This window comes from Tetrahymena thermophila, assembly GCF_000189635.1.
Source record: "Tetrahymena thermophila SB210 genomic scaffold scf_8254543, whole genome shotgun sequence".
NCBI classification, from domain to species: Eukaryota; Ciliophora; class Oligohymenophorea; order Hymenostomatida; family Tetrahymenidae; genus Tetrahymena; species Tetrahymena thermophila.
The window spans coordinates 53,209-79,556 of record NW_002476315.1 but is presented as its reverse complement, the minus strand read 5'-3'; the positions used below and the strand labels follow the sequence as shown (position 1 = coordinate 79,556).

Genomic DNA, 26,348 nt, shown 5'->3' with positions numbered 1-26,348 from the left:
ATCTTAAGATATATTTAATATTAAATTACAATAAATCAATAGTTGAATATAATTTTATGTAAATTTGATAGAATTTATCAAATGTTTAAATTAGAAAAAAAGGTGTTACAAATAAATAAGTAAATATTTAGCTTAAATTTTGTAAATTAACTAAAATTTATTATATTCTGAGATTTAATAAATTATTTACATTTGATCGACTACTTTTAACAGTAACATTCAAAAATTTAATTCTGGTAAATTCTGAGTCATATTGTTATTCATTCATGCTTTTTAAAGAAAATAAAAAAAGCTAATTTTTTGATCCTTGAAGTTAATATTGAAAATTTATAACTGAGAGTCATTTTAAGAATAATTTTTCAAAAAATATTAGAAAATTTATATGGATTCCAATGTGTATGAATTATTGAGTTAAAAAAGGTGAACTTAAGCTAGTTAAATATAACAACCCAATCAAATTATTAAATTTCAGTAATTATATAGCTCAATCAATAATGAAGAATTAAATTCTCATAATTCATTAATTTTTGTAAATAAATAAAGAAAAATAAATAAATAAATATCTTGGCTTCAGCTTTCCAATAAAAATAATGGATAGTTGAGTTACTAGCTATGTAAGATAGATAAAATTAATCCTAAATAACACAAAAATGGATAAATTAAAACAATTTCTAATAACTAATTGATAGTTTTAAAAGCGCCGAGAGTAAAACTTAATGATAATAATAACAAATTTATGAAATTTTTTTTATAAAATTGACATTTAAAAAACATACAACTCAATTAGTTTAAAGCCAGTCATAAATAAAATAATAATATTAATTAGAATAATCCTAGATTATCTTTCAAAATTATAAAAAATGAAAATAATATTTTAAAAACTATTGCAAAAAAAATATGATCAATTAAATTCTTCAATTAAGAAAATTGCATATATATTTGTTAATTTAATTAATTATGTATTAATAAAAAAGTTTTTTCTTTTATGTTTTAAAGAAGAATTTAATGCTTTTTAAAATAATTTATTTTTTATTTATAAAAATAAAATATTTATTTCAAATATTATATAATTTAGAATGATGACCTTTCAGAGAGTCGTTATGATAAAATTTTGAAGAAATTTCCATTAAGGGTGACATCTAATCTAAAGCTTGATATTTTTCCATGTATTTTAGCATTGCAGATGGCTTATTTTACTTTATATACGTTTAAAATTCCCTTAGTAAAGGTTGAAAATATTTAAAGTATAAATATCTTATTTATTAGTCTTTGAATATATAAAAAAATAATTTAGATCATTTTCTATAATTATTATTCAAAAATAATGATTTTAAAGCCATGCAAAAATAGACTATTATAAAATATATAACATAATTATATGAAGTTAAATAAATAAAAGTTATTATTTAATATAAGAGTAAATAATTTCAAATCTATAAAGTTATTTAATGTAAAAATAAAAACATTTAAATATTCTAGATAGATTACATCAATAATCATTATTATTGATGCTATTAGAGTTAATTTAAATTTTTTAGGAAGGTACTGAGTTAGAGTTAATATCAAGAGGTTTTGGAGCTCCTTACTATTATTGATTGTCAAAGTTTTAGGAAGTTTTTCCTTACAATTACTTTTGCTGATGCTTTATTTAATTATCGTATCTACCTTCAGCAAAATTATTAAAAATTTATTCAATAGTTGCTTATCTAACATTATATGAAGATATATTCAACTCCTTTTTACTTTTTTCAAATAGCTCGAATAATTTTCCTATTGAGCTTGTGGTGTTTTCTACTTTGAACCTATATAGATTTGAGAAGTGTTCAATAATTGAAAAGCTTCCAAAGCTAGATTCAATAAATTTCTGGATATTTTTTCCATCATCTTCGATGCAAGCAAATTCTATTAGTTATTCTGTTGTTATTCCTTTTCCTGAGCTGATGTTCTATCTAATCAGTTTACCAGGCTCTTCTTCATTAATTTATTCATATAATTCAGCTTTTTTGATTACGTTTAATATATTTTAAATTTCGTTCATAGTTGATAATCTTTATTATCCATCAAGTTGATGGTCTTAAAGAATTTGAATGACTTTTTATTAAGGAATTTCAGTTTTTATGACTAGTTCATACCCTTGTCCGTATTTATTTTTTATCTGAGTCAGACTTCCTAAACATTTAAATGATCCATTCACCATAATTGTTAATCTATTACAAAGAGCTTCTGCCTCTTCCATAGAATGAGTAGTTAATATTACTGATGACTATTTTCTCTTGGTTGATATGCGAGAAATAACATTCCACATAAATCTACGAGCTTCAGGGTCCATTCCAGTTGAAGGTTCATCTAAAAAGACAATTGGAGGGTTTCCAAGCATGGCAATAGCGACAGATAGTTTTCTCTTGTTACCTCCAGAGTATGTTCCTGCGCATTTATTTTCAAAAGCACTTAAACCCATTTCTTTAATTTTTTGAGACACAAGTTGTTCTCTTAAATCTTTTGGAATGCCTTTAATGGCAGCGTATAATTCTAAATGCTCTCTTGCTGTTAAGTTTTCTAATAAAGCATCAAATTGAGGGCAATATCCTATATACCTTCTAGCATCATTTATCTAATAGCTCAAATCATAGCCCATAATATGAACACTTCCTGATGAAGGTTAGATTTCTCCTGCAAGCATTTTAAATGTTGTAGTTTTACCAGCTCCGTTTATTCCAAGTAAACCAAAACAATCACCTTCTTTAATACCAAAAGAAACTCTATCCACAGCGACTTTAGGTTCATTTCCAGTTGCGTAGAAAATTTTTTAAATATCTTTGACTCTTACTGAGTAATCAGAGGCACTTGAATTTGCTATTGTGTCCATTTCTTTTTAGACATCTGAATCAAAATTTTAATTCAAATATTTTATTGAGTTACCTTGAGCTTTCAATAAATCTTTTACAGATTTTTTTTATTTCAAATATTCTACTAAAAAGATTAAAACATAGTAAAATATTCCCTCTAGGCAAAGCATCATTACATCACCTCCTGCGATGTCTAAATCCCATGTACTTTATTATACAGTTTTACCAATTACTGTAGCGTATAGAGATTTGTTGGCCATGTTTATTATACCATAACCAAAACAAAAGGATGGGAATAATCTTAATATCCATTGAATTTTAAGAGCAACTGAACTAGTAGATTTGATGAGCCTCAAAACCATGAATAGAATAGGGCCAATAGATCCTAACAAAAAGTTAAAGAAGAATGCAAATACTTAAGCAACACCAGAATTTTAAAATAAAAAGCCAATCAAATAGGTAAAAGGAATGATAGCCCAGCCGTATAAAATAAAGAGTGTGCATATTCCTCCAAAGTTATCACCTTTACTAAAAGTCTGAATATCATATGCAATGACCATTAAAATGCACAAGCAAGCTGGAATGAGGTGCTTATTCATATCTACTATGTAATTGCTAAACCAGTAGCTTCTTAGGGAAAGCCCTGATACAAGCTATTAGTGCTTTATATTTTCTTCTCTTTCTTTTACAGTGAAAATAATAAGAGAAGCTGGTATTAATGCATAAGCGATAGAAAAAATGAATGAGGCAATAATTCCGTTAGCAGTATTCTCAAATCCCTTGACCTAATATGGTAAAGGGAAAGGATTGAAGGTGATTTTAATATTTTTTGAAGGATTATTAGTTGCTAATCTTAAAATGGCGTTATTCATCTAATTAATAAATAATGGTGTAGTATCTTTTGATATTGTCTATACTTCTGCATCATAAGAAAATACCTAATTAAGTGTATCAATTTTATTTATGAAGTAAGACCCCTTTCTGTCAACTGATTTTAGCTAGAAGTTTTATTCATCCCATGCAGTTTTAGAATTTGTGTTAAAGAATTCAGCCTTCCAATCATTTGGATTAAATACACTCATGAGTTGAGACATATTTTGAGTTGTCTCAGAACCGGAATAAATTATGTTAATAGGTGTGTTGAAAATAGAAGGCTAGATTACAAGAGGAGGACTCTCAACAATAAATTGCATGAGCGTAATAGTCAATCCTAAAGCAACAACTAAAAAGGGAATAACTATTTCACAAAACAAACCTCTTTTATCTCTCTTGAAATAAATAACTCTTTTGATTATCTAGGATTTGCAATGATTTAAAAAGAGCTCAAAATTTCCTTTAATTTTTACTTAATTTAAATCAAAATTATCTACTTAATCATCTTCTTTAACCTCTTTGCTTTCTGGATTGATCTTCTTTTCTTCAATGTTGTTATTTTAGCTTTCTTTCTCAGATTGTTGCTCTGCTATTCTTAAGAACACTTCTTCTAAAGTTGTGATTGAAATGCCGTATGATTCTATTTAAAAATTCTTTTTATTCTAGTCAATTCCATTAAACATTTCTGGGAACTTTGAGATAGATTCGCTTTTTAATTGGATAGTTATCTCACAGGAAACATCACTCAAAACATTTGCTTAAGGTATAATTGATTATATGTAAGTAATAATTGGTTCACTGCTAACATTGTTGTCTTATTTCAATATAGATAAGTTATATCCAACACCAAAGCGGTCTTTTAAAAACTCTGAAGAACCACAGCAAATGAGCTTTCCTTGACCCATAATTCCTATCCTATCACCAAGATAATCTGCTTCGTCCATGAAGTGGGTTGTTAATATTATAATTCTATCATTTCTATATTATTTAAGCATATCCCAAATGTATCTTCTTGCTGAAGTATCCATACCGCTTGTAGGTTCGTCGAGGTAAATTAATTTACTTTATCCAACGAAAGCTATCGCAACACTTAGACGTCTTTTTTGACCTCCAGACAAATTCTTACTAAGAACATTAGTTTTTTCTTATAAATCAACATCTGTTATTAGTTTTTCAACTTCTTTTTTCAACAATTACTAGTCTTTAACTCCTCTAAAAGCAGCAAAAAGTTCAAGATGTTCCTTAACAGTTAAGTTATCAAACAGCACATCATGTTATGGGCAAACTCCCATAAAAGTTCTTATTTATTCTATTTAAGTTTGGAGATCTAAGCCATAAACCTTTGCAGAACCTCTAGTACTTTACAGTAAACCTGTTAGCATTGAAATTGTTGTCGTCTTTCCTGCACCATTGTGACCAAGCAAAACGAAAATTTAATTTTTGTACATAGTTAAACTCAAATTTGACACTGCGTTGAATGGTTATCCTCTTCCATAGAATGTTTTTTTGAGGTCTTAAATTTTTAAAACTTCATTTTTAAACTCTTGATCTTTGAGAATTTGGGTAACTTCTTCAATATTTTTTAATTAAGTTTACTCATCATATTGTTCAAGTAAGTTTTATTTACTATTATCTTTATCAATATTTGTTTAATTGTTGTTCTTAAAGAAGCAATCTAAGAAAAATAAAGGTCTTTTCTTTTAGCCAAATTCATTTGGAAGAACTTAGTCTAAGTATAGAGAAAATATTGAAAAAAAGGCAATATTAACTAAGTTCATTAAAATTTGAGCTTAAACATTGAAGTTATTGACCATTTAATCCGCATTAGAAAAAGACACTCCTTTTTAGTTAGCCTCTAAAACAATTATAACCTCGCAAGCACGAGCTATTCCTGTCTAAGTTAAGAAACTTGCACCGGTGTACTACGCAGTAGAGTAGACTCCGTTCTAAAAAGTTGTGTTAACGACTATTGTAAAAAGGAAAAATAAGACTGCAAAAAGTGTTCCCTATCTCGCTTTGGTAAAGAAAGAAGTCATAAAAATTGATTAAAATATCAAAGAAATGCAGAAAAGCCAAAACCATATGAAAAGGAAGAAATAATTGCTCTGCTTGAAGACAGTAATTTTTAAAGCAAGCGCTTGCAAAAGTGAAATAACAGTAAAAATCACCAAATAATGAATAATCCATGATAAGTAGAAAGAAGACGTTTTCATACCTTATATCTTCATTACTTCTCTGATTTTCTTTTCTTTTTCAGTTAAAATGCTCTAGGTTAGTCTTAAGTAACTTAAAATAAGAGGGAGAACAACAAAAGGCGCAAAGTTACCAGTTAATTAGAGATCAATCGGGTCTTTTGTGTAGCTTTGAGTTTTAATTGGGTAAACATTTGCTTAAATTTGGGCGTTTGTATTTGCAGTTTCTTTCTTCAAAATGAGATTATCAATATAATTTTGGAGAGTGACAAAACCTGATGAGACCCACAAATCGAAAAGAGGATTCTTGAACTCTACCTTATAATCGTAAGTGGTTTATCTAGTAGTATCAGGAACTTGATCCAATTCTCTTGAAGGTGGTCCTGTATTGTTATAAACCAAGGTGTAAGAGTATTAGCCATTAGTAGAAGTAGAAATTTAAATAGCCATGCAAATATCCCAATTATAATCGATACTTTAAGTATAATCAAAGAGCTAATTTAGAGAATCCCAGCCTTCTGTGTCATAGCCATAAACAGTCTTTAACATCTGACTTACTTCGTCTATCAAATCGTTTGTTTTAGGAATTAAAGCGACTTTTCCATTTCTTTAAGGTCTACCATCTTACATATTATTCTTGCAATTTAGCATTGGAGGAATAATTTAATTGCCTGTAGTAGAATTTAAAACTCCTGTTGGAATATTAGGATATAGAACTGTAGGTTAATTTATGTATGAAGTCTCAGGAATGACTTAAGTGCTCACATTCGATCTTATTAGGTTCATTCCTCCTAAACATACAAGAAACGGTAATAAGATTTCGAATAAACTGCAGCAAAGATTTCTTCGCCAAAGTATAAAATTTTTCTTAAGCAAAGCACTAAGATGTTTGTCTCTGATCATTTTTATAAGGTTAATTTAAATTAATTCTAATTTTTAAGAAATTATTATTAATTTTTACTCTTTTAAGAGTATTTTTAGTTGCAAAAAATAATAACTTAATTTTTATTGTGAAGAAGAAAGTTCTTTTGCAGTCTTAATTACATTTTCTCTAATTATTGTTAATTTCTATGTAAATAAAAATTTCAATAAAATAGTATATTCTAGATTTAAGTTTATTGAACCTTCGGTTATTACTTACTTCGATTTTATTTTTAAAAATAAATTAATTGGGTTCATATAAAGATTTAAACAAAATAAATGTATCTCAATATGTTCTTTTATAAAAATAAATAAGAAAAATTAAAAAAATATTATTTATTTTATTTTCATTTAAATTTATTAGTATATTTATAATAAAAATAGTAAGTTAGTCACATATAAATCTTACTTATCCAAATTTATTAAAATATTTTTATTTATTACTTTAAAAAGTAATTTTTTAATTAAATTTACTATTAAATAAAATATATTTAAAAGTACTAGAAACTTATTCGAATTTTTTCTTCAGGATATATATTTGAAATGAATTTCTTGTTAAATTCAACAATATTATAAATTCATTATTTTAATATAAAAAATAATAATAAATTTATCATAAAAATATCCATACAATTTACTTTTTATTATAATAATTTTATTACTAAAAATAGATTATCTATTTATCATAATCAATAATAGTTTAATTCTATTAAGATATTTATCTAAAAATTTATATAGTGTTGTTCAAAATTTTTTTACCACCAAGTCTATTTTCTATAGTAAAATATTCTTTTAATTATTATTCACTGAGCATTAAATAGCTGGGCTTGTAAAAAATGTACGGGATTTAAAAATATTTTAATTTTTAAAAAATAGATAAATTAAAATAAAAAATTGTTTGAAAGCTTTTTTGTTTGATTAGTTGCTTATAATTTAAAAATTTTACTGTAGAAAAAATTCTAATTAAGAATACAAAAAATCCTTAAAATATAGCCATTTTTTAAAATAAATTTTACTGAATTAATAATAATAATTGAATCACAAAATCTAAATGTAAACAAAATAAATTACTTAAAAATAACATATATATATTTAATTTTATACTGAATAGTCGCAAGTAAAATTTTTCAAGATAAATTAACTTGCTTTAATGATAATAAGCAGGATTGATATATTAAAAATAACTTTAATTTAAAATCATAACTTAATCATCTTTATAAAGCAAATATCAAATAAAATTTATCAGATTTTGTGATAAAAGACAAAGATAAAATAAAATAGATTATTATTTATCTTTTTTAGATATTTATCTGTTTATTTGTTTGAAAATTTATAAATAACTGCAAAATAATAAATAAATTTTCAAAAAAGTTTAAATTAATTAAAAAATGTGTCAGAAAATTAAAGTATAATCAAAATTTATATTAGTAATTAGTAAAAAAGAAGGTTCTAGATAAATTTAAATTTGAAATGGTGACTTTTTTATATTAATTGGTGTTTTTGCTAAATTGAATATATTTTTTTATCAGCTTTATTTTATTTGATTCAGCATTTTTTTCTTTAAATTTTATATTAATTTTGTTAGTAAGCTTCCTAAGCCGAAATATTTTACAAAAATCTTCAAAAGTGTAAAAAATATAAAGATAATTTTTGAAAATTTATTTATATTTTACCTAATAAACATTTTAAAGGCAAAAACATCAATTTAAAAAAATTTTTTATGAGAAAGGATTTGTCAGAAACTTCAGGTGTAATTTTAATATTATAAGTTTATTCAATTTAAAGAATTTACATATTTATAGATAGTAAGTAAAATAGAATATTATAGATTCAAAGTATTTATTTTATTATCTAGTTTATTATAAACTATAATTTCTAGCGATTTTAATAATTAAAAAATTGAATCAGAAATTAACATCGCGGATTTTGTTTTCAAAAATTAAACTGAATACATTAAATATATTTTATAACCTGAACTGAATAATCTAACCAAAACAATTATTTTTTAGTACTTTAACATTACAACTGAAGTGAAAAATAGATAGATAGATAGATAGATAGATAGATAGATAGATAGATAGATAGATAGATAGATAGATAGATAGATAGATAGATAGATAGATAGATAGATAGATAGATAGATAGATAGATAGATAGATAGATAGATAGATAGATAGATAGATAGATAGATAGATAGATAGATAGATAGATAGATAGATAGATAGATAGATAGATAGATAGATAGATAGATAGATAGATAAATAGATAAATAGATTAAAAATACATACATGCATAAATACTATTTGGTTTATTCGGATAAATGTATTAGTTATCATTACTGAGAAAATAAGAAGGGAATAACATTTTTTAATTTAAAATGGCGAGACTTTTGATACAATTAATTTGATTAAAAAGGAGAGTTTAGAGCATATAATTATTGTAATTAAATAGAAAATTAGTTAAAATTAATCAATGAACAAATAATATTTAACTTTAATAAGCATTTTTATTAAGAAAAGATAAAAGTAAACACAAGCATGCACTACATAGGCATGCATAAATAAACTCTCTATTTACATAAAATTTATATATGATATTGATAAATAGTTTTAAAGAGATCAAACTCTGCTAATAATTTCTTTCTTTAGATCCAAATTAAAGCGATTGTAAACATCATGAATTAGCTCATCGTAATTGACAAAAAGTTTCCAATAAAACAGGCATACATAAGACTAATAATTAAAATAAAAATTGCATTGAAATTCAAAAAAAAAAAATAGTAAATTTTTTACTTTAAGGAAAATGAAGACTAGCTACATGATCGGGATAAAGTAAGTCATGGCTTTACCTATCATATCAAATTAAGCATCAACTGAGTTCCATTTCTTTTTGTTTTTATTTAAAAATTATAAAATTTATAAATTTGATAAGGAATAATTACGGATGGATAGATGATAAACCAAACAACTGAAAGCGTTATAGAAACTAAAAAGAGTAAAGTAAATCTTCTAAGTCTTTTTCTGGTCATAACTTGGCAATAGAAGAGTATATAGCAGCTCATAATTAAGACCATCTTATGATAAAAATTATTTGAAAATTTTATTATTTTATCATTTAGTAAATTTTTATTATTACGTCTAAGAAATTGCAAGTATCATAGCTAAATATAAGGAGGTAGAATATGTATAGTAGAGTAATTCTAAATATGTTACTAGCCCAATCATTTACTTTAAATAAAAATATATTTTTAGATTAAAATATTTTAAATAATATTTAAATTTACCAAATGGAGCTACTAAGGCAGCTAGAGAATTAATGAGATTGATTTCAAACTTCATGACTGAAACTGATGAGGTGTTATCAACAGTTTGATAACCAAGACTGAAGTTAGTTGATTGCAATTTTCTATCTTTAGCAGCAGTGTTTTTCTCTTCTTTAATTTCGTTTTACCATATTTCGGTAAGGAAAACAGATGGATTGGGATTTATAGGGCATTATTCCTTATTCATCATTTACATACTGGATTTAAAGCTATATTCAGTTCTGTAGTCTTGTGTGGCACTAAATTTCAAAACAAGCACTTGCTCTTTTTGTGGTGGAATCGCTATTTCTATGTTATCTTTATCTAATTTATTAAAAAATAAAGTATTAACTAACATTTTCTTAGTCACTTATTTTTGTAATAAAAAAATACCTTAATATTCTTTAGGAAGAGAATACCCTAGCAATTTTGTGAAAGAAAGCTTTTAGTATAAACTGGTGTTCCATGAGAAATTGTAGAAGTAGAAGAAAAGAAGACCCATGTCAGAGCCATAAATTCTACCAATTTAATCGCCATTATATTTATTGATTTTTATCTTTGAGTTTGGGTTTCCAACGGAAAACTTTACGTTTTCTGTGCAATATGATTTAATTGCTTAACACATAAACTTGTCGAAGTCCATACCCTCTTGAATCAAAGAAAACTTTGTTTCTTGCTCAGCATAACAACCTAATCAAAAATTTAAAAATAAAATTGTCAAAATTTTTACAATCAATTTAATTGAAATTATTTTTTTTTGCAAATTAATATTTTACTAACTATTAAGTTTCTATAATGATTTTAACACCACATGACTTCGGTTAGAATGTAATATTCACCCTCATCTAAATTGTATTATCTAATTGCAATATTTCTTTCAACATCGAATTCCCCTCCTATCCATTTAATAGATCCATTCTACTCTCTTTTAACTAGGATGAAAGTTGCAAAAGAATATTTATATTTTGATTCATCATTATTGTAATGACGCATATCTTTTTGGTTAAGAGAAACAGTTAAATGCTTGGATTTCTTCAAAACCTAAAGTTTTATAATTGCCTAATTGCTTTAAGCTAATTTGAATGAAATAGAGTTATATTTTGCTGATTCCTAAATTTAGCATGCACCAACACCTTCAAAGTACTTGCAAAAATCTTAAATACTCATCCAAAATGAACCATCTTCTTCTCTTTTGAAACTAGGAACTTGGCTCATTGTGTATTTATTCCACAATTTTTCATCATTATCTGCCCAATCTCCTTTCCATTCACCTTTACTATTAAATAACACAATATTAAAGCTTAATTATACTTTCAAGAAACAAATTTTTTTGATAATTAAAATCAATCATAAAAAAAATCAATATTAATTGAGATTATTCAAAAATCCATTTAACATTATTTCAAAAATAAAAACTTTAATGAGGTTCTATAGGAATCCATTTGAAATCAATTCACAAATTAACTCTTTATATAATGTTATTTTCACTTTTAAAACTTTTACTATTAAAATTTTAATTAAGCCCTTCATTTGTTGTCTATTTCGATTAGCAGATATTATTTTTTTAAAGAAAAACATTGTATTTTGCTTATTTTTTAAGTAGTAAAATTTACTTTAAGCAGACGACAAAAAAAATATTCTAATTTTTTCTTTGTTATATTTTGATCATAGAAATCTATTAAAATTTTTGTATTATTATAAAATATCCTTTATTTGCTTTTTTATTGATTAGACAATACTATTTTTTAAAAAGATTATCCTTTGCTTATGTTGTAAATGGTAAATATAGTTTAAGCAGGTAGTTTTAATTTACCTTTGTTATATTTTGACCTTATAAATCTAATTAAAGTTTTTATATTATATAATAAATCCTTTATTTGATACCTTATTGTATTGATTAAACAAGTATTATTTTTTTTAAAAAACATTATTTTTTGCTTATGTTTGAAGTAGTAAAATAAATATAGTTTAAGCAGAGAATATCTTCTAATTTATCTCTGCAATATTTTAACCATATAACAAGCAATTTGAGAGCTAATTAAAATTTTTGTTGATAAAACAGAAGTATTTATAGATTAATTAATAGAAAAAATGCTTTAAAATATTATTTAAGATTAAATATACCCCCATGGATTTCTAATTTGAAGGATGCGATGTTCTTTGCCATCTTGTGTCTTAATTTTTTGGACATCTAATATTGAGTAAGCATGTCCTGAATAAAGACCAACATCTAACTGAGCTTCTCTAATTTCAGTGGAAGGTGTGTAGCATGTAAGTATATCACCTCTTCCTGACTTATCATGCTCAAATAAGAAATTAAACATGCTATCTGGTTCTTTTTCATCAAAATTGACATATGGGGCACCTGTTAAATCTCTGAGAGCAACTGCTGGATTACCACCTTCAATTTTGTAATAGGAACCATAGGCTTTTGCGTATGCTTTTTCCAATAAAAGTACCCACAATTCATTTCCATTAGATCTAGTGAATGCAGGTTATTTATTTTTACAAGGAATGTGATCATCGACGACGATGCATCTCCATTCTCCTTCAATATTTAACCAGATTGCATAAAGACCATTTTCTTGGTAAGTCTTAGTTTCAAATAATCTCTTAATAAGCATTTCTCTTTCTGCTAGAGAGCTTAATGATGATAAAAAATAGCAATCACCTAAAATACCTTATTTAATATCGTTTGGTTCAATAGTGTCAAATAATTTTATCTATTCTCCTGGAGCAAGTTTCAAAAAATCTTTTGGTCTAAGCCATGTAATTTGTGACCAAGACTTTAAAGTAGCTTAGTCTGTAATATCGTCCCAATTGTTGCAAAGGGATTCTCTATCAGGAGGAAATTGCTCATCTATAAAAATGGATCCAGGGTTCTAATCTAGATGTTTTTTACGCATCTAGTATTCAGTTGTATCTTCACCAAACTCTTTACAAAATATCTACTTGATGTATTCCATTTAATCATGGGTAAAATTCAATCTGCTAGAAGATGGTATTTGCATCGACATTTTTTCAAACTTTAAACCTTTTACTTATTTGATAAATCTTACTTACTTTACTGATTGAAATAATCTTTAAAAACTCTTTTTTAATAATTAAATAAATATCAAACAAACAAACAAATAAACAAATTTTATTTATATAGTCTTCAATTAAATGCAAATAGAAGTAATAATTTTTATTTCGCGATAATCCAATGCTAATGCTAAATAAACAAATCTTATTTTTACAAGATATTTTATCAAACAAATCAATTAGTCAATTCATTATTTTTTAAGTTAGTACTCATTAGCCATATATTTCTTACAAAAAACAATAAATCACTCAATCACTTACTAATCGATAAAAAAAAAATTCAATTTCTTCTCATATTCACAATTTAAGGATACGTTTTGCCTTTGATAATCCTGCGCCTGTTTTGTTTTGATTTTTTTAGTTTCAAAGTTAAATTTATATCTAAAAATATCTCAAAGCAAAAATACTAACAATAAGTTAGTTGGTTGTTAAAATTTTAATGATTATAAAAAAATTTCATAAAATTAAAAAACATTCTATTTAAATACTAAATTCCTTTTAAAATTATATAAATATAATAAAAATTATATTTCTTTCTCAAAACGTAAAATAAATTGAGCTTAATTTTTTTTTATAAAATATTTAAAGTTAAATTTAAAAATTCAACTGTATTCTTTAATTAATTAACTAGAAAATAATATACACAAAATAAAATAATTTTTAATTTAACTTTTAGTTTTATTCATTTAATCTTAATTTCAAAAATATTAATCAAAAAAAAAATTATTTATTTATTTTTATTTAAACTATATAGAAAACCTTTTGTTGTTCAGTTAAAGATTTACTTTTGTAATTTTAGGACCATCCAAAATTTTTGATTCTACTAGCTTGAATTTTTTTTAGTACATAATATAAAACAAAATGTCTTGAAAATAGACTTAATTCGTATAAATACTATATAAAATTTTTATTTAAATTATTGATTTTGAATTAACAAAAAAAATTATTTTCATAAATTAATTTATTTATTTTATTTTTTATATTTTTAATGCAATTAACAACTTTAAAAAAGAATTTTTTAGTAAAGTTTTTTATTTTTACTTTATATGTATTTTTTAAGAAATGCAATTAAAATTTATGAGTTTAAATCCAAAAATAATTTAAAATTTTAAAACATATTTTTTTTTTACATTTATAAAAGTAGTAAAAAACCATATTTTTATATTTAAATCTCCGATAAATAAAATTAAATTAGGTATTTAAAATTATTTTTATTTTCAAATGTTTCTTTTTTGCTAATTAAAATTAAATGTTTTTTGTTTAAACTTTATTAATTTGTAAAATTAAAAGATTCTTTCTTTAAATTAATAAAAAATAAATTAAATTTGAAGATTCTATACCAAAATATACTTTTACAATTTTTTTATGTTTAGCTTGCTAAAAATATTAGATTTAATTCTTATAGTACTTGAAAGTTTAGTATTTGAATTAATTAATATTTATGCTAAAAATATCAAATAGTTGCTTTTTGGAGAAGAGCTTTACTTAAATGTGTTTGAATATAATGTAATATAAATATTTCTTAAGAAAAATTGTTTTAAGAGATGAAAATAAATTAGAAATTTTTAAGAATTATAATTGAATGCAGTTTATAAATAAGTAGATAGATATGTACAAGAAGATGGTTGTGTGTATGTATATAAATAATTTAATTGAGAGAATTTTTAATTATATTTTAGTTGAGTTAATTTAATTAGAATTTAGTATTCGAGAAAAGAAGTGAAAATTTTGAGAGAGTTGGGATATTAATTGTTATTGTTATTTGTATGTTAATTAGTTTAATTAAAAGAGATGGTATTCAGAATTTGTTAGTTTGTTTTTATTGTAGATGCAGATTGAAATTTCAAAGGCATTTCACAAAAAAAAACTAAAACTCATCTGAATCAGTTGCTGCTAGAGATGATATCTCTAACGAAGTTAGAAGCTTCTTCATAAGTGCAAGCAGATTCTTCTTGTAACCAGGGGTGATTGAGGATTTCTGAAGCACTGATTCTGTCTTCTTCGTTGTAGGCTAACATTCTGTTGATCAAATCCTTGAATTCATCAGAGATGTTGTTGTTGTACTTTTTAGCGAGGTTGGCCCAGTAGGCATCAAAATTGTTATCAACGAAGAATCTGTAATAAGGATCACTTTGGGTAGCCTTGAAGAAGGGAGGCATACCATTGACGATAGAGAATAAGACAACACCACAGGCAAAGATATCAACCTTTTTACCACAGTATCTTTGTCTGGCTTGTAATTCGGGAGCCATATAACCTTCGGTTCCCATAATTCTTTCGAACTTTTGGCCTTCGGTCATCTTGGAAGCAAAACCGAAGTCGGCAAGCTTCAAGTTGAATTCGTCGCTGATTAAAATATTTTCGAGCTTGATATCTCTGTGAGCAAAGCCATTTTCATGGATGTATTGGACAGCGTTTATTAATTATCTAAAGTAGAACTTAGCTACTCTTTCAGAAAATTTCTTTTTGGCTACAACATCGAATAATTCACCGTTGGAGAGGTATTCGAATACAACATTTTTCTTATCGAAAGAGACCATTTCGATGATATTTTCATGGGAAAGAGTTTGAAGAGAAGTAATTTCATTATTTAAGTCTTAGACAGCAGAAGCATATGACTTGAATTGCTTGATAGCGAATACTTTATCGGAATTAGGCATTTTGGCAGTCTTGACTGTGCAAGTCTTGCCCTTTCCTATAGTTCTCATGATTTCCATTTCATCAATTTAGATGTTATAGAGATCCAACTATTTCTTAGCTTAGTTGGTGTTATTTTCAGAAGATTAATTTTCAAAGCTCATTTAAGTAAAATTATTTTTTTGTGTTTAAGATAATGATTCCGTTTCTAAAGAATTTTGTATTTTTGTATGGAGAGTTGAATGAAAAGTGTTTGTAAAAGTAAATAAATTAATTTATTAATTTATTGAATATTCTTTTAATTGATTTAATAAGATTTGCCTTCTTAAATTTTTTAAATATTTGTGATTTTTTGTGTTTTTGAATTAATTTTTGTTTGAGTTTTAAAATTAATTATGAATAATTTGCAGTTGACGAAATTTAATTAGAGTCTACCCATCATAGACACTATATCAAATTCTTTAATTATTAATGTATGTATGATCCTTTTGCATATAATAGATGCTTTAAAATTCTGACGCGAATTTCTTTCGCGCATATAATTTTCTTGCATAATTAATTTCCTCTCACTTTTCTATGAGATAGTTATTTAGGTTAGTTGTTAATTAGTCACTCTCTATTATTAATTCAATATATCGTCTATACATTTTTCAATGTGCCTTGCGCTAAATTAATTATCTTTCATCATTCTTTTCAAAACCTATTCATTTGTACTTGGAGCGAAAAATAAAGCAATTTTACTCAATTTTTAATTATTTCTTTATTTACTTATTTTTTTCTGCTAAGAAAATCTAAAGATAACTGATCAGAAGAATTTAATTCTGTACTCAATTTCATACCCACTTCTATTTTCCATTCATAATTTTGGTTTTTCTAATTACTATCATAGTAATTACAAGGCTATTAAAATACTTTATTAAGGAAAGTTAAAATCAAATTAAAGCGAACCTAAATAATTTATTTGTTTGCTCATTGTTTGTTTATTCTTCTGATAAATTTGTACAATATAGAAGAAATAATTATTCTGATTATGAAACTATAGTAAATTCTTTTAATTTAATAGCTGCTTGTGCTTTCTTTATCTACTTTCTTTTCTATTGCATTTTCACTCTCTCTAAAAACCAGCTAGCTCTTTATTTATTTTATTATTTGGCTTCTAATATAGATAGATAGATACATAAACAAAGATATCATTCAATTTATTTCTGCTTATACAAATAGAAAGGCTTAATATTCCTTTATCTTTTTTTTCTGGTAGATGCAAGTGAATCTAACTCAAATTCATTTAAATCCTCTAATAGCCGCTTTAAGGCAGATAAGTATTTTTTTTTTTTATCCCTATTTATCAAAAGAACTAAAAGTATTGAAAATCCGCCGCCCTTAATCTATTTATTTGATTTTTTTTGTACATCTCAATCCAGTCTTTAAATTAAATTATTTCATGATATCTAATTTGCACCCTTAAATTTTTACAAGGTAATTCCACAACTCACAAAAATCAAATGCAAAAATACAACCAAGCAAGCAATATTTGAATTCTCTCAAATTAAATTTGATCAAAAACAAGATTTTCATTTAATTTAACAAACAACACAAAAAAATTATGAATTTATCTATGAGACATGGGTAGTGACGATTAATTTTAAATTAATTAAATTTTATATAAATTCAATGGAAAAATTATTAGTAGCAAATATCATCTAATTTCTTTATGTGACTGACTGATGCATTTAATTTTCGATAACAATCAATCAATTCATATTAAAACAAATTAAGTTTTCTAAACTCAATTAAAAATACATTAAAATGAGTATAAGAAAATAGAAATGGCTGTTAAATTGAGTTTATTGTTTGAGTAAGTTTAATAAAATATAAATCTAATAGTGAATTAAAGAATTTAAAATTATAAATGCATATTATAATGTTATTTGAGAGTATAAAAAGAGAACTCATATACAATCTATTTATTTTTTTATTTATTCACATAATACAAATAAGATAAAGATTAAGTCAGAAGAATTAATTATAATTATTGTCAGATAAATACTTAGGGATGGAGATAAAGAAGAAATTCAAACCCAAATTTAAATTAGATAAAATTATGATAAAATTTAACCTTGTACTTAATTCTTTTTTGCTAAAAGTGACCTAGAGGATTAATAATTTATATTTGCCAAATCGATCGATCAGTCTAATAAATCGAGGAAATAATTAATATTATTCATATTAAAATAGATCAATCAATAGAATACCTCTTACTTTTATTAAATAACTTTCATGCAAATTACAATCAATCGATCAGATATATTTATAGCCACTTATTAATAATCAGTCAAAGCTTAAGATTTAAATTGAAAATACATTTAAATCTAAGGATATACCTTTTTAAATTTAGAGTTCTATTTATTACCCATCTTCATGCTAATAGATAAACAAATCAAGACTCTAAAATCTAGCAATCATACAATATTTTTTACACGTTTTTCATTTTTAAAGGATAGTTGCTAGTTAGTTAGCTACTATTAAACAATATCACAATTTGTACTGACTGTTTTTAAATTCATACTATTTTATTTAATATTTTTCTTGTAACTTATTTACTTACTTACTTGTTTATTTATATATTGCTCTGACTCTTATTCATTAACCTCATTACATTTCAACTCGACTCTTGAAGTTAAATAAATAGGCTTTTATTAAATGGAGATATAAAATTATTGACTTTAATTGAATATTTTCTACTTCTATTTAAATAAGTAGAAAATAGTTCTCTTCTTTATTATCTCATCTACTATAAAAATAAAAAAGACAAAGTATTTATCTGCCTTCTCATCATAAATTGCTAACTAATTAACTATACCAAGCCTTCTTTCTTAAAGCATTTTAAAATTATTATAATACAAAGGCTTTATTTCTGTTTAAAATTATTTATTACTATTTTTTATTGATTTATTTATAAGTTTATTTAATAAGATTTATAAAAGGTTTTTTAATTTTTCAATCCTGCTCTTGAACATCTTCCTCTATTTCTTCGAGAGGTGGCTGAGATGATTGCTCACTTTCATCAACCTCCCTTTGTACCATTTGAGTTGAAGAAATGACTTTCATAAGTCCATACACTTTACTCTTTAAGTCTACTTAGAGAACTTGAACTATTTTCTATATTCATATAATTTATCAGAAAAGGCTTAATTTATTTTCTTTAAATATTTAAATTTGTATAGAAATAAACTATTTTTACCAATCTGCACAGATAACATTCACCAGTTTTCTTCCATATTTCTAATGAACAGTCATAGCAAACACCTTTTTAAATTTTTTGAAAAATGTTAATTATTTGGAATGCAATTTTAAGGAAAATGAAAAAAATCTAAGGCAAGCTAATAATTAATATTTTTAATTTGATAAACCTACATTGATAAATATCTTTAAATTTACAAAAACAAATAAATATTCACACCTCATTTAAATAAAATTTAATTTATTTATTTCTATTAAAAATAATTTCAAACGCGAATGAGTTTGTTTAAAACGTTAAAAAATATTTCATCAATTTCGATAAAGTATAATTTTAAATTGTATTTTTCAATGAAAAGATAATAAAAATAAATAAATTTCTGATATTTTCTAAAATTAGCTTATATTTAAATCAGTCAACCAAAAAAAAGTGAGAGTGAAAGAGAGAGCAAGATAAGCAAGATTAACTAATATAGACGGGAATTTGGAAGTAGAAAAATTAGATTTAATTTAATTAAAAAAATTTTTGGAACTTGTTTCTGCCTTTTAATGCTTGAAAGTAATATTAAAAATTTAATCAATGTAATAAATATATTTTTTTAATAAGGGAATTAGTATGCAATAATAAAAAAATTTCTTATAAAATTTCATAAAGTTTTGATTACGTATCATTGCAAATAAATATCTGATGACCGCATTATTTTATTTGTTAATTATATTTAAAATTTTACATTTAAATAAACTGAAATTTTTTATCAAAAGAAGGGTAACTAAATGACAAATAACTTTCTTTCAAAATGAATGATATTCTTTAGATTTTAAAATTTAACTTGCATTCATTTCTAAGTACTATTCTCATAAATTTAAATAAAGTAAAAAAACTCTGATTTATTCTAAATATTTGTAATAGTCTTTGATTATATAATAGTCATAATTAAAATTTTATTGTGCTTACATTATTGATTTAGAAATTATTACTTCATATTGCACATATTTTAAAAACTTTTGCTATTATAAAAAAGCTGGCTTGCGAAAAAATAGATAATTTAATTTACTTAAAAATAAGTAAAAGTAAAGGTTTTAGTTGTTATAAATTTTCTATACAAAACAGATCCAGTGGAAAAGAAATAATAAACTTTATTCTACCAATAAACGTTACGTGAAAAGTAATAATTGCAAATGATGACTATTATATTTTTTATTGAAAATTCTTTTTATTATTCTATTTTCACAAATAGCAATCTAGTTTGTTTTTATCGTTAGGTTCTCATTGTTATAGATAAAATTGAAATATAAAATTTATAAGAAAGAATCCATTTGGAATTGTTTAAAAATGCAATAATTTAAAAAGTTATAAATACCTCCATGACCGCAATCCATAAAGACTGAATCAGGGGATTTATCGAAGCAAACCAAGCAAGTGTTAGTCGATTTATCCATTCTACTGCAAGACATCATAGAGCTTTGATCTTATTAGCATTTACTCTACTAAGATTGATCGCAGATTGAGCTCTCCTCTTCAAAAGGAGGTAATGGAAGTTTATTAGTTGAATCTTAATTTTCGTTTTTAAGTGATAACTATCTGTTGAAATTCATTTAAGATGTAAGTTATGCACTTAAAAACCTCCTATGCTAATTACTGTTATTACTATTAGCAATAGCATTTGTATTTTAAAGTAGAACTTCGTCATCTTTCTTTTTATAACTGCTAATTAATGGATTGTTCTATGTTTTCCCAAATTAGTAGTTTTTAGGACTATTTGGAATGTTTTGTATGGAAGGAATTCCTATTTTTAAAAATAAAGCGTTTTATTTTTAAATAATAAAAATTAATATTTATTCTAAATATTTTATTGATGTTATTTGATTAAATTCAACATAGCTATATATTTTTTAGTTAATCTAAAAAGCGAATTAATAAATCAGCTTTTAAAATTAAAAATATTTAATAGAAAATAAAATATTTTGATTTCGTTTTCAAAATACTTTCTTTTTAACTTGTTTAGAATCAAGAAATAAACAAAAATATTTTTATTTACCTTAGTTATTTTAGTAAGCATCGCATTAGCTTAAATTTCTCTCTCTTTTTTAGGCTTTGCTGATAATGTTGTTGTTATTTGTTTAATCAAGGATACTTTTTTCTTCAATAATTGTGTTAAGTTATCCTTCATCATCACTATTATGCTATATTAACTCAACTTAATTTTATTATGACTCTTGTTATTAGTCATTAATTTCATCATTATTATTTTTAAATAATTGGTTTTAATATAATTTTTTATTGTTATTTTATTAAATATTGATATTTTATTGTATTTAATTATTAGTATTATTTGTTCCATTTTGGCTATTTTCTGCTTGTAATGGATTTTCTATGATGGAAACATGCTATTCCTTATTTCTCTAACTTGGAATACCATTTTTCTAATTTATATCTTCTCTTTCAGATTCTTATGTTTCGAATTCTAATACACAATCTTTGCTGTCTTTGTTCTAATTAAGATTTAATTCATCGCTTTCTGTAAAAGGGAGTAAAATTTGATTATTATTGTTTTGATTGTTATTTATATTGTCTTATGCTGCTAAAGAGACGGCATTTTAGCTAGGTCTCTTAAAGGGCATATTTTGTATTATATTATTTGCTCCTTTTTTGAGTGAAGTTAGCAGTTCATTAGCAAATCCAAATTTATTACCTGAACTCTATGAAAAGCTGCTATAATCAAATACTATTGAAGAAGCTGATCTTCCGTGGTTTTTATCAAGCATATTTTTTTTGGTATTACTATTGTTAGAGTTTTGTAAAACTATTTAACTTTATTTATTTTACTCATCATTTTTATTAGCCTTTTTAGGCTGTTGCTTCTTTGGTTGAATTTTTTATTTTTTCTGTTCTTCTTTTTACTATTTTTCTTTCTATTTTTGCTTAAAATATTCATTAGGATTCATTTTAGGATCTGTTTTTTTGAAGAAAGTGTTTGTAAGTTTCTCTAAAAATCTAGGAATAAAAAGTGGTTGCTCGATTTATTTATCAGATTTATTCTCAGCTTTTTCTTTATCTTCATCTTCTTCATTTTGCTATAAATTTTATTAGTCATTTTGTTAATCATTATCATTGTCGTTTAATTGCTGATTTTATGCATTTTAGTTAGCTTATGTAGGATCGATATTTTATTGGGTATTTTATTATATTTTTTGTTAGAATTATTTTCTAACAAAATCAGTATCAAAAGATGACATAGATTTTAAATAATACCTTTTTTTAATTTATTTAATAAATTAATAAATAAATAAATAATTTGAATTATATTTTAAATTTTTTACAAAATTGAAGTTCTCCAATAAGAGCTTATAAAAACATATAAAGCAAAGTAGGCCATAACAAAGTAAAGAAAAATTAACAGCTGATTTTTTTCGTTATTATCCAGGTAATCAATTACACCAAAAAGAAATAAACAAGATCCAGTAGTAACTCCTGCAACATTAAAGAAAGCCCAAAATATCCCTTTCACTATTTAATTTATTATTTTATGTAATTTAGTTATAAAACAAAATATTTATTTATTTACACTCAAAGGTTTAAGCTTCATTCAAACACACTTAGAATAATTTACTTAAAAACATTAGAAAAGATCCAAAAACAATGCCTACCATAACTGAAAATATGATCCAATAAGACCAAAATGTTTATTACCAATTCCAATCAACATATTAATCCATTTTTAAGCAGACTGAAAAGCTCAATAATAAAATAAATATTCTAAAGCCTAATAAGAACTATTTTATCATTCAAAAATTAGTTAAAATATTTATAATTCTTCAATAAACAATAAAAGAAATCTGAAGAAAGAAATAAATTATTATTTTTGAATATTAAATATTATTTTGGTTTATTTATATTTTTAAAATTTTAATTAACTAACTTGTTTAATTTTTAAAAATTAAAATTTTTTTGTTTTAAATAAACTAAATAAATACTAAAGATACTTCTTTACAGTTGAAGATTTTTTTAAAGAGAATTTTTATCTTAGATAAATTTAATTTAGGTGAACAATTAACCATAATTATTTTTTTCAAAAATTTGTTTTTTTCAGAAACTTTTTAATTATCTCAAAATCAAAAAGATGAATGGCAATTTTTTTTATTAAATGCTTGGTTTAAAATTTATTAATTTCAATTTTTTGCTATTATTTTGAATGCTTACAAAGTATTTATTTATTTATTTATTTATTTTTTGTTTTAAATTGTATTAATTAACTAGTAAAATATTAACTTAAAAATATTTCAAAATGTTTGAATTACAAAGTTGATTAGGGAATTACAGTCTTCACTCTTTCTCTCCAACTTATAAATAATAATTCTTAATAAACAATAAACACTTATTGGTATCATCGTAAATAAAGAATAAAAGAGCTAGGCTTGAATATAAATAATTGCTAAGATCTTTTTTTATAAATTATAAATAACTATTAAAAATAAATAAATATTTGATAAAATTGGCTGCAAATAAATATCTTAAACTTGAAATCTGCTTTGTAATGCTATTAATACCATATCAAAACTGATGAATGGATGGATAGATTGATTGATGAACAAAAAGAAATTTTGTTTCATATTTTTAATGGTTTGAATTTATTTTTAGCCAGAGTTTGTTTATTTATTTTAATTTTAAAAAATGAATAATAATATCATTAAGTAAATACTTTTGCAATTATCAAACAAAATATTTCGAGCATGATAATTCTACATTTAATTCTGTTTTTTTAACATGAATAAAGTGTTAATCTATAAGAACTGCGGACTATGCTTATTATATCGTATGCAAAGAATAGAACCATAGGAATAGCATAAGAGATCTTGAACAAAAATACAGTTGTCATCAAAAAGGAAAAAAGACAGATCATAACTTAGTGATAAACTAATTCAAAATAATGCACAAACGTTCTGTATTCCCATTCTTGGTTATAAATTTAATTAACAAATGTATTTTCATGGAAAACTGATAGATTTTCTGAATACTGTAAGCTCGCAATCCTATTAGGTCTATTTTGACTATTATTCTACTATTATGATAAACTTCTCTAATATGAGTTATTCCTACTATAATTTGATCCATTCCCATTTTATATACCTACTCCTAAGACTCCACTAATTCTATTAGAAGCAAGTGATCTTTAATTTCTTCCAACATTAAGAGGCAACTCTGATCCTCTTTCCGAATTCAAAACTATTTTATTTTATATTCTAAATATCGATTCTCAATAAAAAACCTATTTAATACCACTTCCTGCTCTATTTCCATTTCTCGCTGAGTTAGCACCTTAACTCCTGTTTGAGGAAATCGATTGCGATCCTGCTACTTAATTTCTTCTTTAATCGCTTTATTAATTCCTTTAATTTAACTAATTTTGTTGATCCTGTGATTAACGACTTTAAGATGACAATGAAGATATTTATGAGTTCATGCCAACTCCTCTTGCGCCTTTTTGATTAATTTATTATTCAAAATAGTTTTTTAAGCTTCAAATATATGTACTTCTTGGCTAAATAGGCACAACTTAAGCATTCATTTAACTTTATAACTAACAAAATATTTGAGTTGATCTAATTTTTACTTTTATAAAATGAATTTTTCTATAAGTAAATTTCCTTTGCTCTTTATCTATGATAAAACTGAGTTGATAAAGTTGCTAATTTAATTAATTTAAAATTTTTAGAATTGAAAGTGATTGCAAAAAGAATTACTTGTAATATAAATTAAAACAAAATAAATATTAATCTTTATTAATGTTTATTATATGTTATTTAAAGTGTTTTAAATATCATTTAAACAAACAAGTAAGACAGACCTCTTCAAACAAAGAAGTAAATCTAACACTCAATTTATTAAATGATATCAGGTTAAAAGCACTCAATTTCAAATTACATTTCTCATTTGATATTTCATCAACCCATTAGAAAAAATAGTAATTTCGCAATATTTTATTTCTCAAAGTAGCTTTTTTTTCAAATATCTTTGATATATTTAACTCATGGTTTTGGTAACGAGTTATAAATCAATCGATGGATCGAACTAATTTTCATAGCTTAAAATTAAAATTAAAATATGATTTTTTCGTTAAAATACTTTCATTCATTATTAATCCTAAACATAATTTAAAGTTTTTGGGAAAATTCAGTTAACATTTCTTAAATTTCTTAAAACCTTTAAAAGAAAACCAAAATTTGTTCCAATAAAAAAATATTTAATTTTTTAACTTATTCTAAACAATTTCAATTTATAAAATTAAAATTGATATAAATTCTTTGTAAAAATATAAAAGAAAAGAAATAATTTTTTGAAAATATTTTATTTTAACAAGATTTAGTTTTATTTTATTAATGATTTGTTAGATAATTAAATAATAAAATGTGTATAAAATAGCTGAAATGTGTTAATTATAAAAAAGAAGAAAGAATTTACTTTAGTTTTAATTGGTGATTTACTGCTTAGTGTTAAAAACCAAATGAATTAATTAAAAATAGAATAATAATAATAATAAATTATAAGATTGTGACTAGTTCACGATGATTGCTTTGAATATTTATTAATTATGTTTTTTCTGCTTGGATATTATATGTTTGTTTGTATATTAATTTAAAAATCTATATTTATTTTGCAAATTGATTAAAAAAGCATATTAATAAAAGTAATTTTTGTCTCGCTAGATAAGAAAATGAGCAATAAGATTGTAAATATTAGCATTAAAAAACCAATTTTATATTCTAAAATATTTTAATTCAAATAGGTTAAGTTACCCCCTGAGGTTAATAGAGTAGTTTATGTTAGAAATCTACCATATAAAATATCAGCAGAAGAATTATATGATGTTTTTGGAACTTATGGTCCAATTAGATAAATAAGAAAGTAAATAAATTATTTTTATTCAAATTGAAAATAGCTAATTATTTTATCAATATTCAATAGGGGAGTTAGTGGTGATAAAAAAGGAACAGCATTTGTAGTTTATGAAGATATTTTTGATGCAAAGACTGCAGTTGAACATTTAAATGGTTTTAATGTTGCAGGCAGATATTTAATTGTTTTATATTATCAACCTCATAAAATCAACAAAAAGACTGATTTACAAAAGAAATAAGAAGAAGTTGATCGTTTAAAAGAAATAGCAAGCAAATAAACTTAATAGTGAGAGTATTACATAAATAGTCTGGCTATTCATTTTATAATACTGTAAATATTTGTTAAATTAAATATCAATT

At 23.9% G+C, this 26,348-nt stretch overlaps 5 protein-coding genes across 5 annotated transcripts; 1 reads left to right on the top strand and 4 right to left on the bottom strand. All coding sequences in view use genetic code 6, as the record gives it.

The window, feature by feature from the left end:
- Window positions 1–1,489: 1,489 nt before the first annotated feature.
- On the bottom strand, window positions 1,490–6,814 carry TTHERM_00898300 (ABC transporter family protein; the record flags this gene model as incomplete). The annotated part of the gene is made up of 1 exon (XM_001021775.2): window positions 1,490–6,814. One exon carries the CDS (start codon window positions 6,812–6,814, stop codon window positions 1,490–1,492), a length of 5,325 nt encoding a protein of 1,774 aa, XP_001021775.2.
- A 2,636-nt stretch (window positions 6,815–9,450) lies between these two features.
- On the bottom strand, window positions 9,451–13,150 carry TTHERM_00898290 (calpain family cysteine protease; the record flags this gene model as incomplete). The annotated part of the gene is made up of 8 exons (XM_001021774.2): window positions 9,451–9,564; window positions 9,625–9,717; window positions 9,774–9,905; window positions 9,968–10,059; window positions 10,116–10,457; window positions 10,527–10,823; window positions 10,910–11,409; window positions 12,258–13,150. The coding sequence occupies 8 exons, from the start codon at window positions 13,148–13,150 to the stop codon at window positions 9,451–9,453; spliced, it is 2,463 nt and encodes an 820-aa protein (XP_001021774.2).
- Window positions 13,151–15,100: 1,950 nt separating this feature from the next.
- TTHERM_00898280 (Serine/Threonine kinase domain protein) lies at window positions 15,101–16,018 on the bottom strand (the record flags this gene model as incomplete). The annotated part of the gene is made up of 1 exon (XM_001021773.1): window positions 15,101–16,018. The coding sequence occupies one exon, from the start codon at window positions 16,016–16,018 to the stop codon at window positions 15,101–15,103; it is 918 nt and encodes a 305-aa protein (XP_001021773.1).
- Window positions 16,019–18,851: 2,833 nt separating this feature from the next.
- TTHERM_00898270 (zinc finger, C3HC4 type (RING finger) protein) lies at window positions 18,852–24,775 on the bottom strand (the record flags this gene model as incomplete). The annotated part of the gene is made up of 10 exons (XM_001021772.2): window positions 24,625–24,775; window positions 24,370–24,570; window positions 23,792–24,315; window positions 23,391–23,531; window positions 22,658–22,865; window positions 22,413–22,599; window positions 21,131–22,344; window positions 20,453–20,878; window positions 19,096–19,160; window positions 18,852–19,013 (listed from the first exon to the last, which is right to left on the bottom strand). Exons 1-10 carry the CDS (start codon window positions 24,656–24,658, stop codon window positions 18,852–18,854), a joined length of 3,162 nt encoding a protein of 1,053 aa, XP_001021772.2. The 5' UTR covers window positions 24,659–24,775.
- A 1,029-nt stretch (window positions 24,776–25,804) lies between these two features.
- TTHERM_00898250 (RNA recognition motif 1 in vertebrate serine/arginine-rich splicing factor) lies at window positions 25,805–26,278 on the top strand (the record flags this gene model as incomplete). The annotated part of the gene is made up of 3 exons (XM_001021770.2): window positions 25,805–25,819; window positions 25,877–25,995; window positions 26,056–26,278. The coding sequence occupies 3 exons, from the start codon at window positions 25,805–25,807 to the stop codon at window positions 26,276–26,278; spliced, it is 357 nt and encodes a 118-aa protein (XP_001021770.2).
- Window positions 26,279–26,348: the final 70 nt, after the last annotated feature.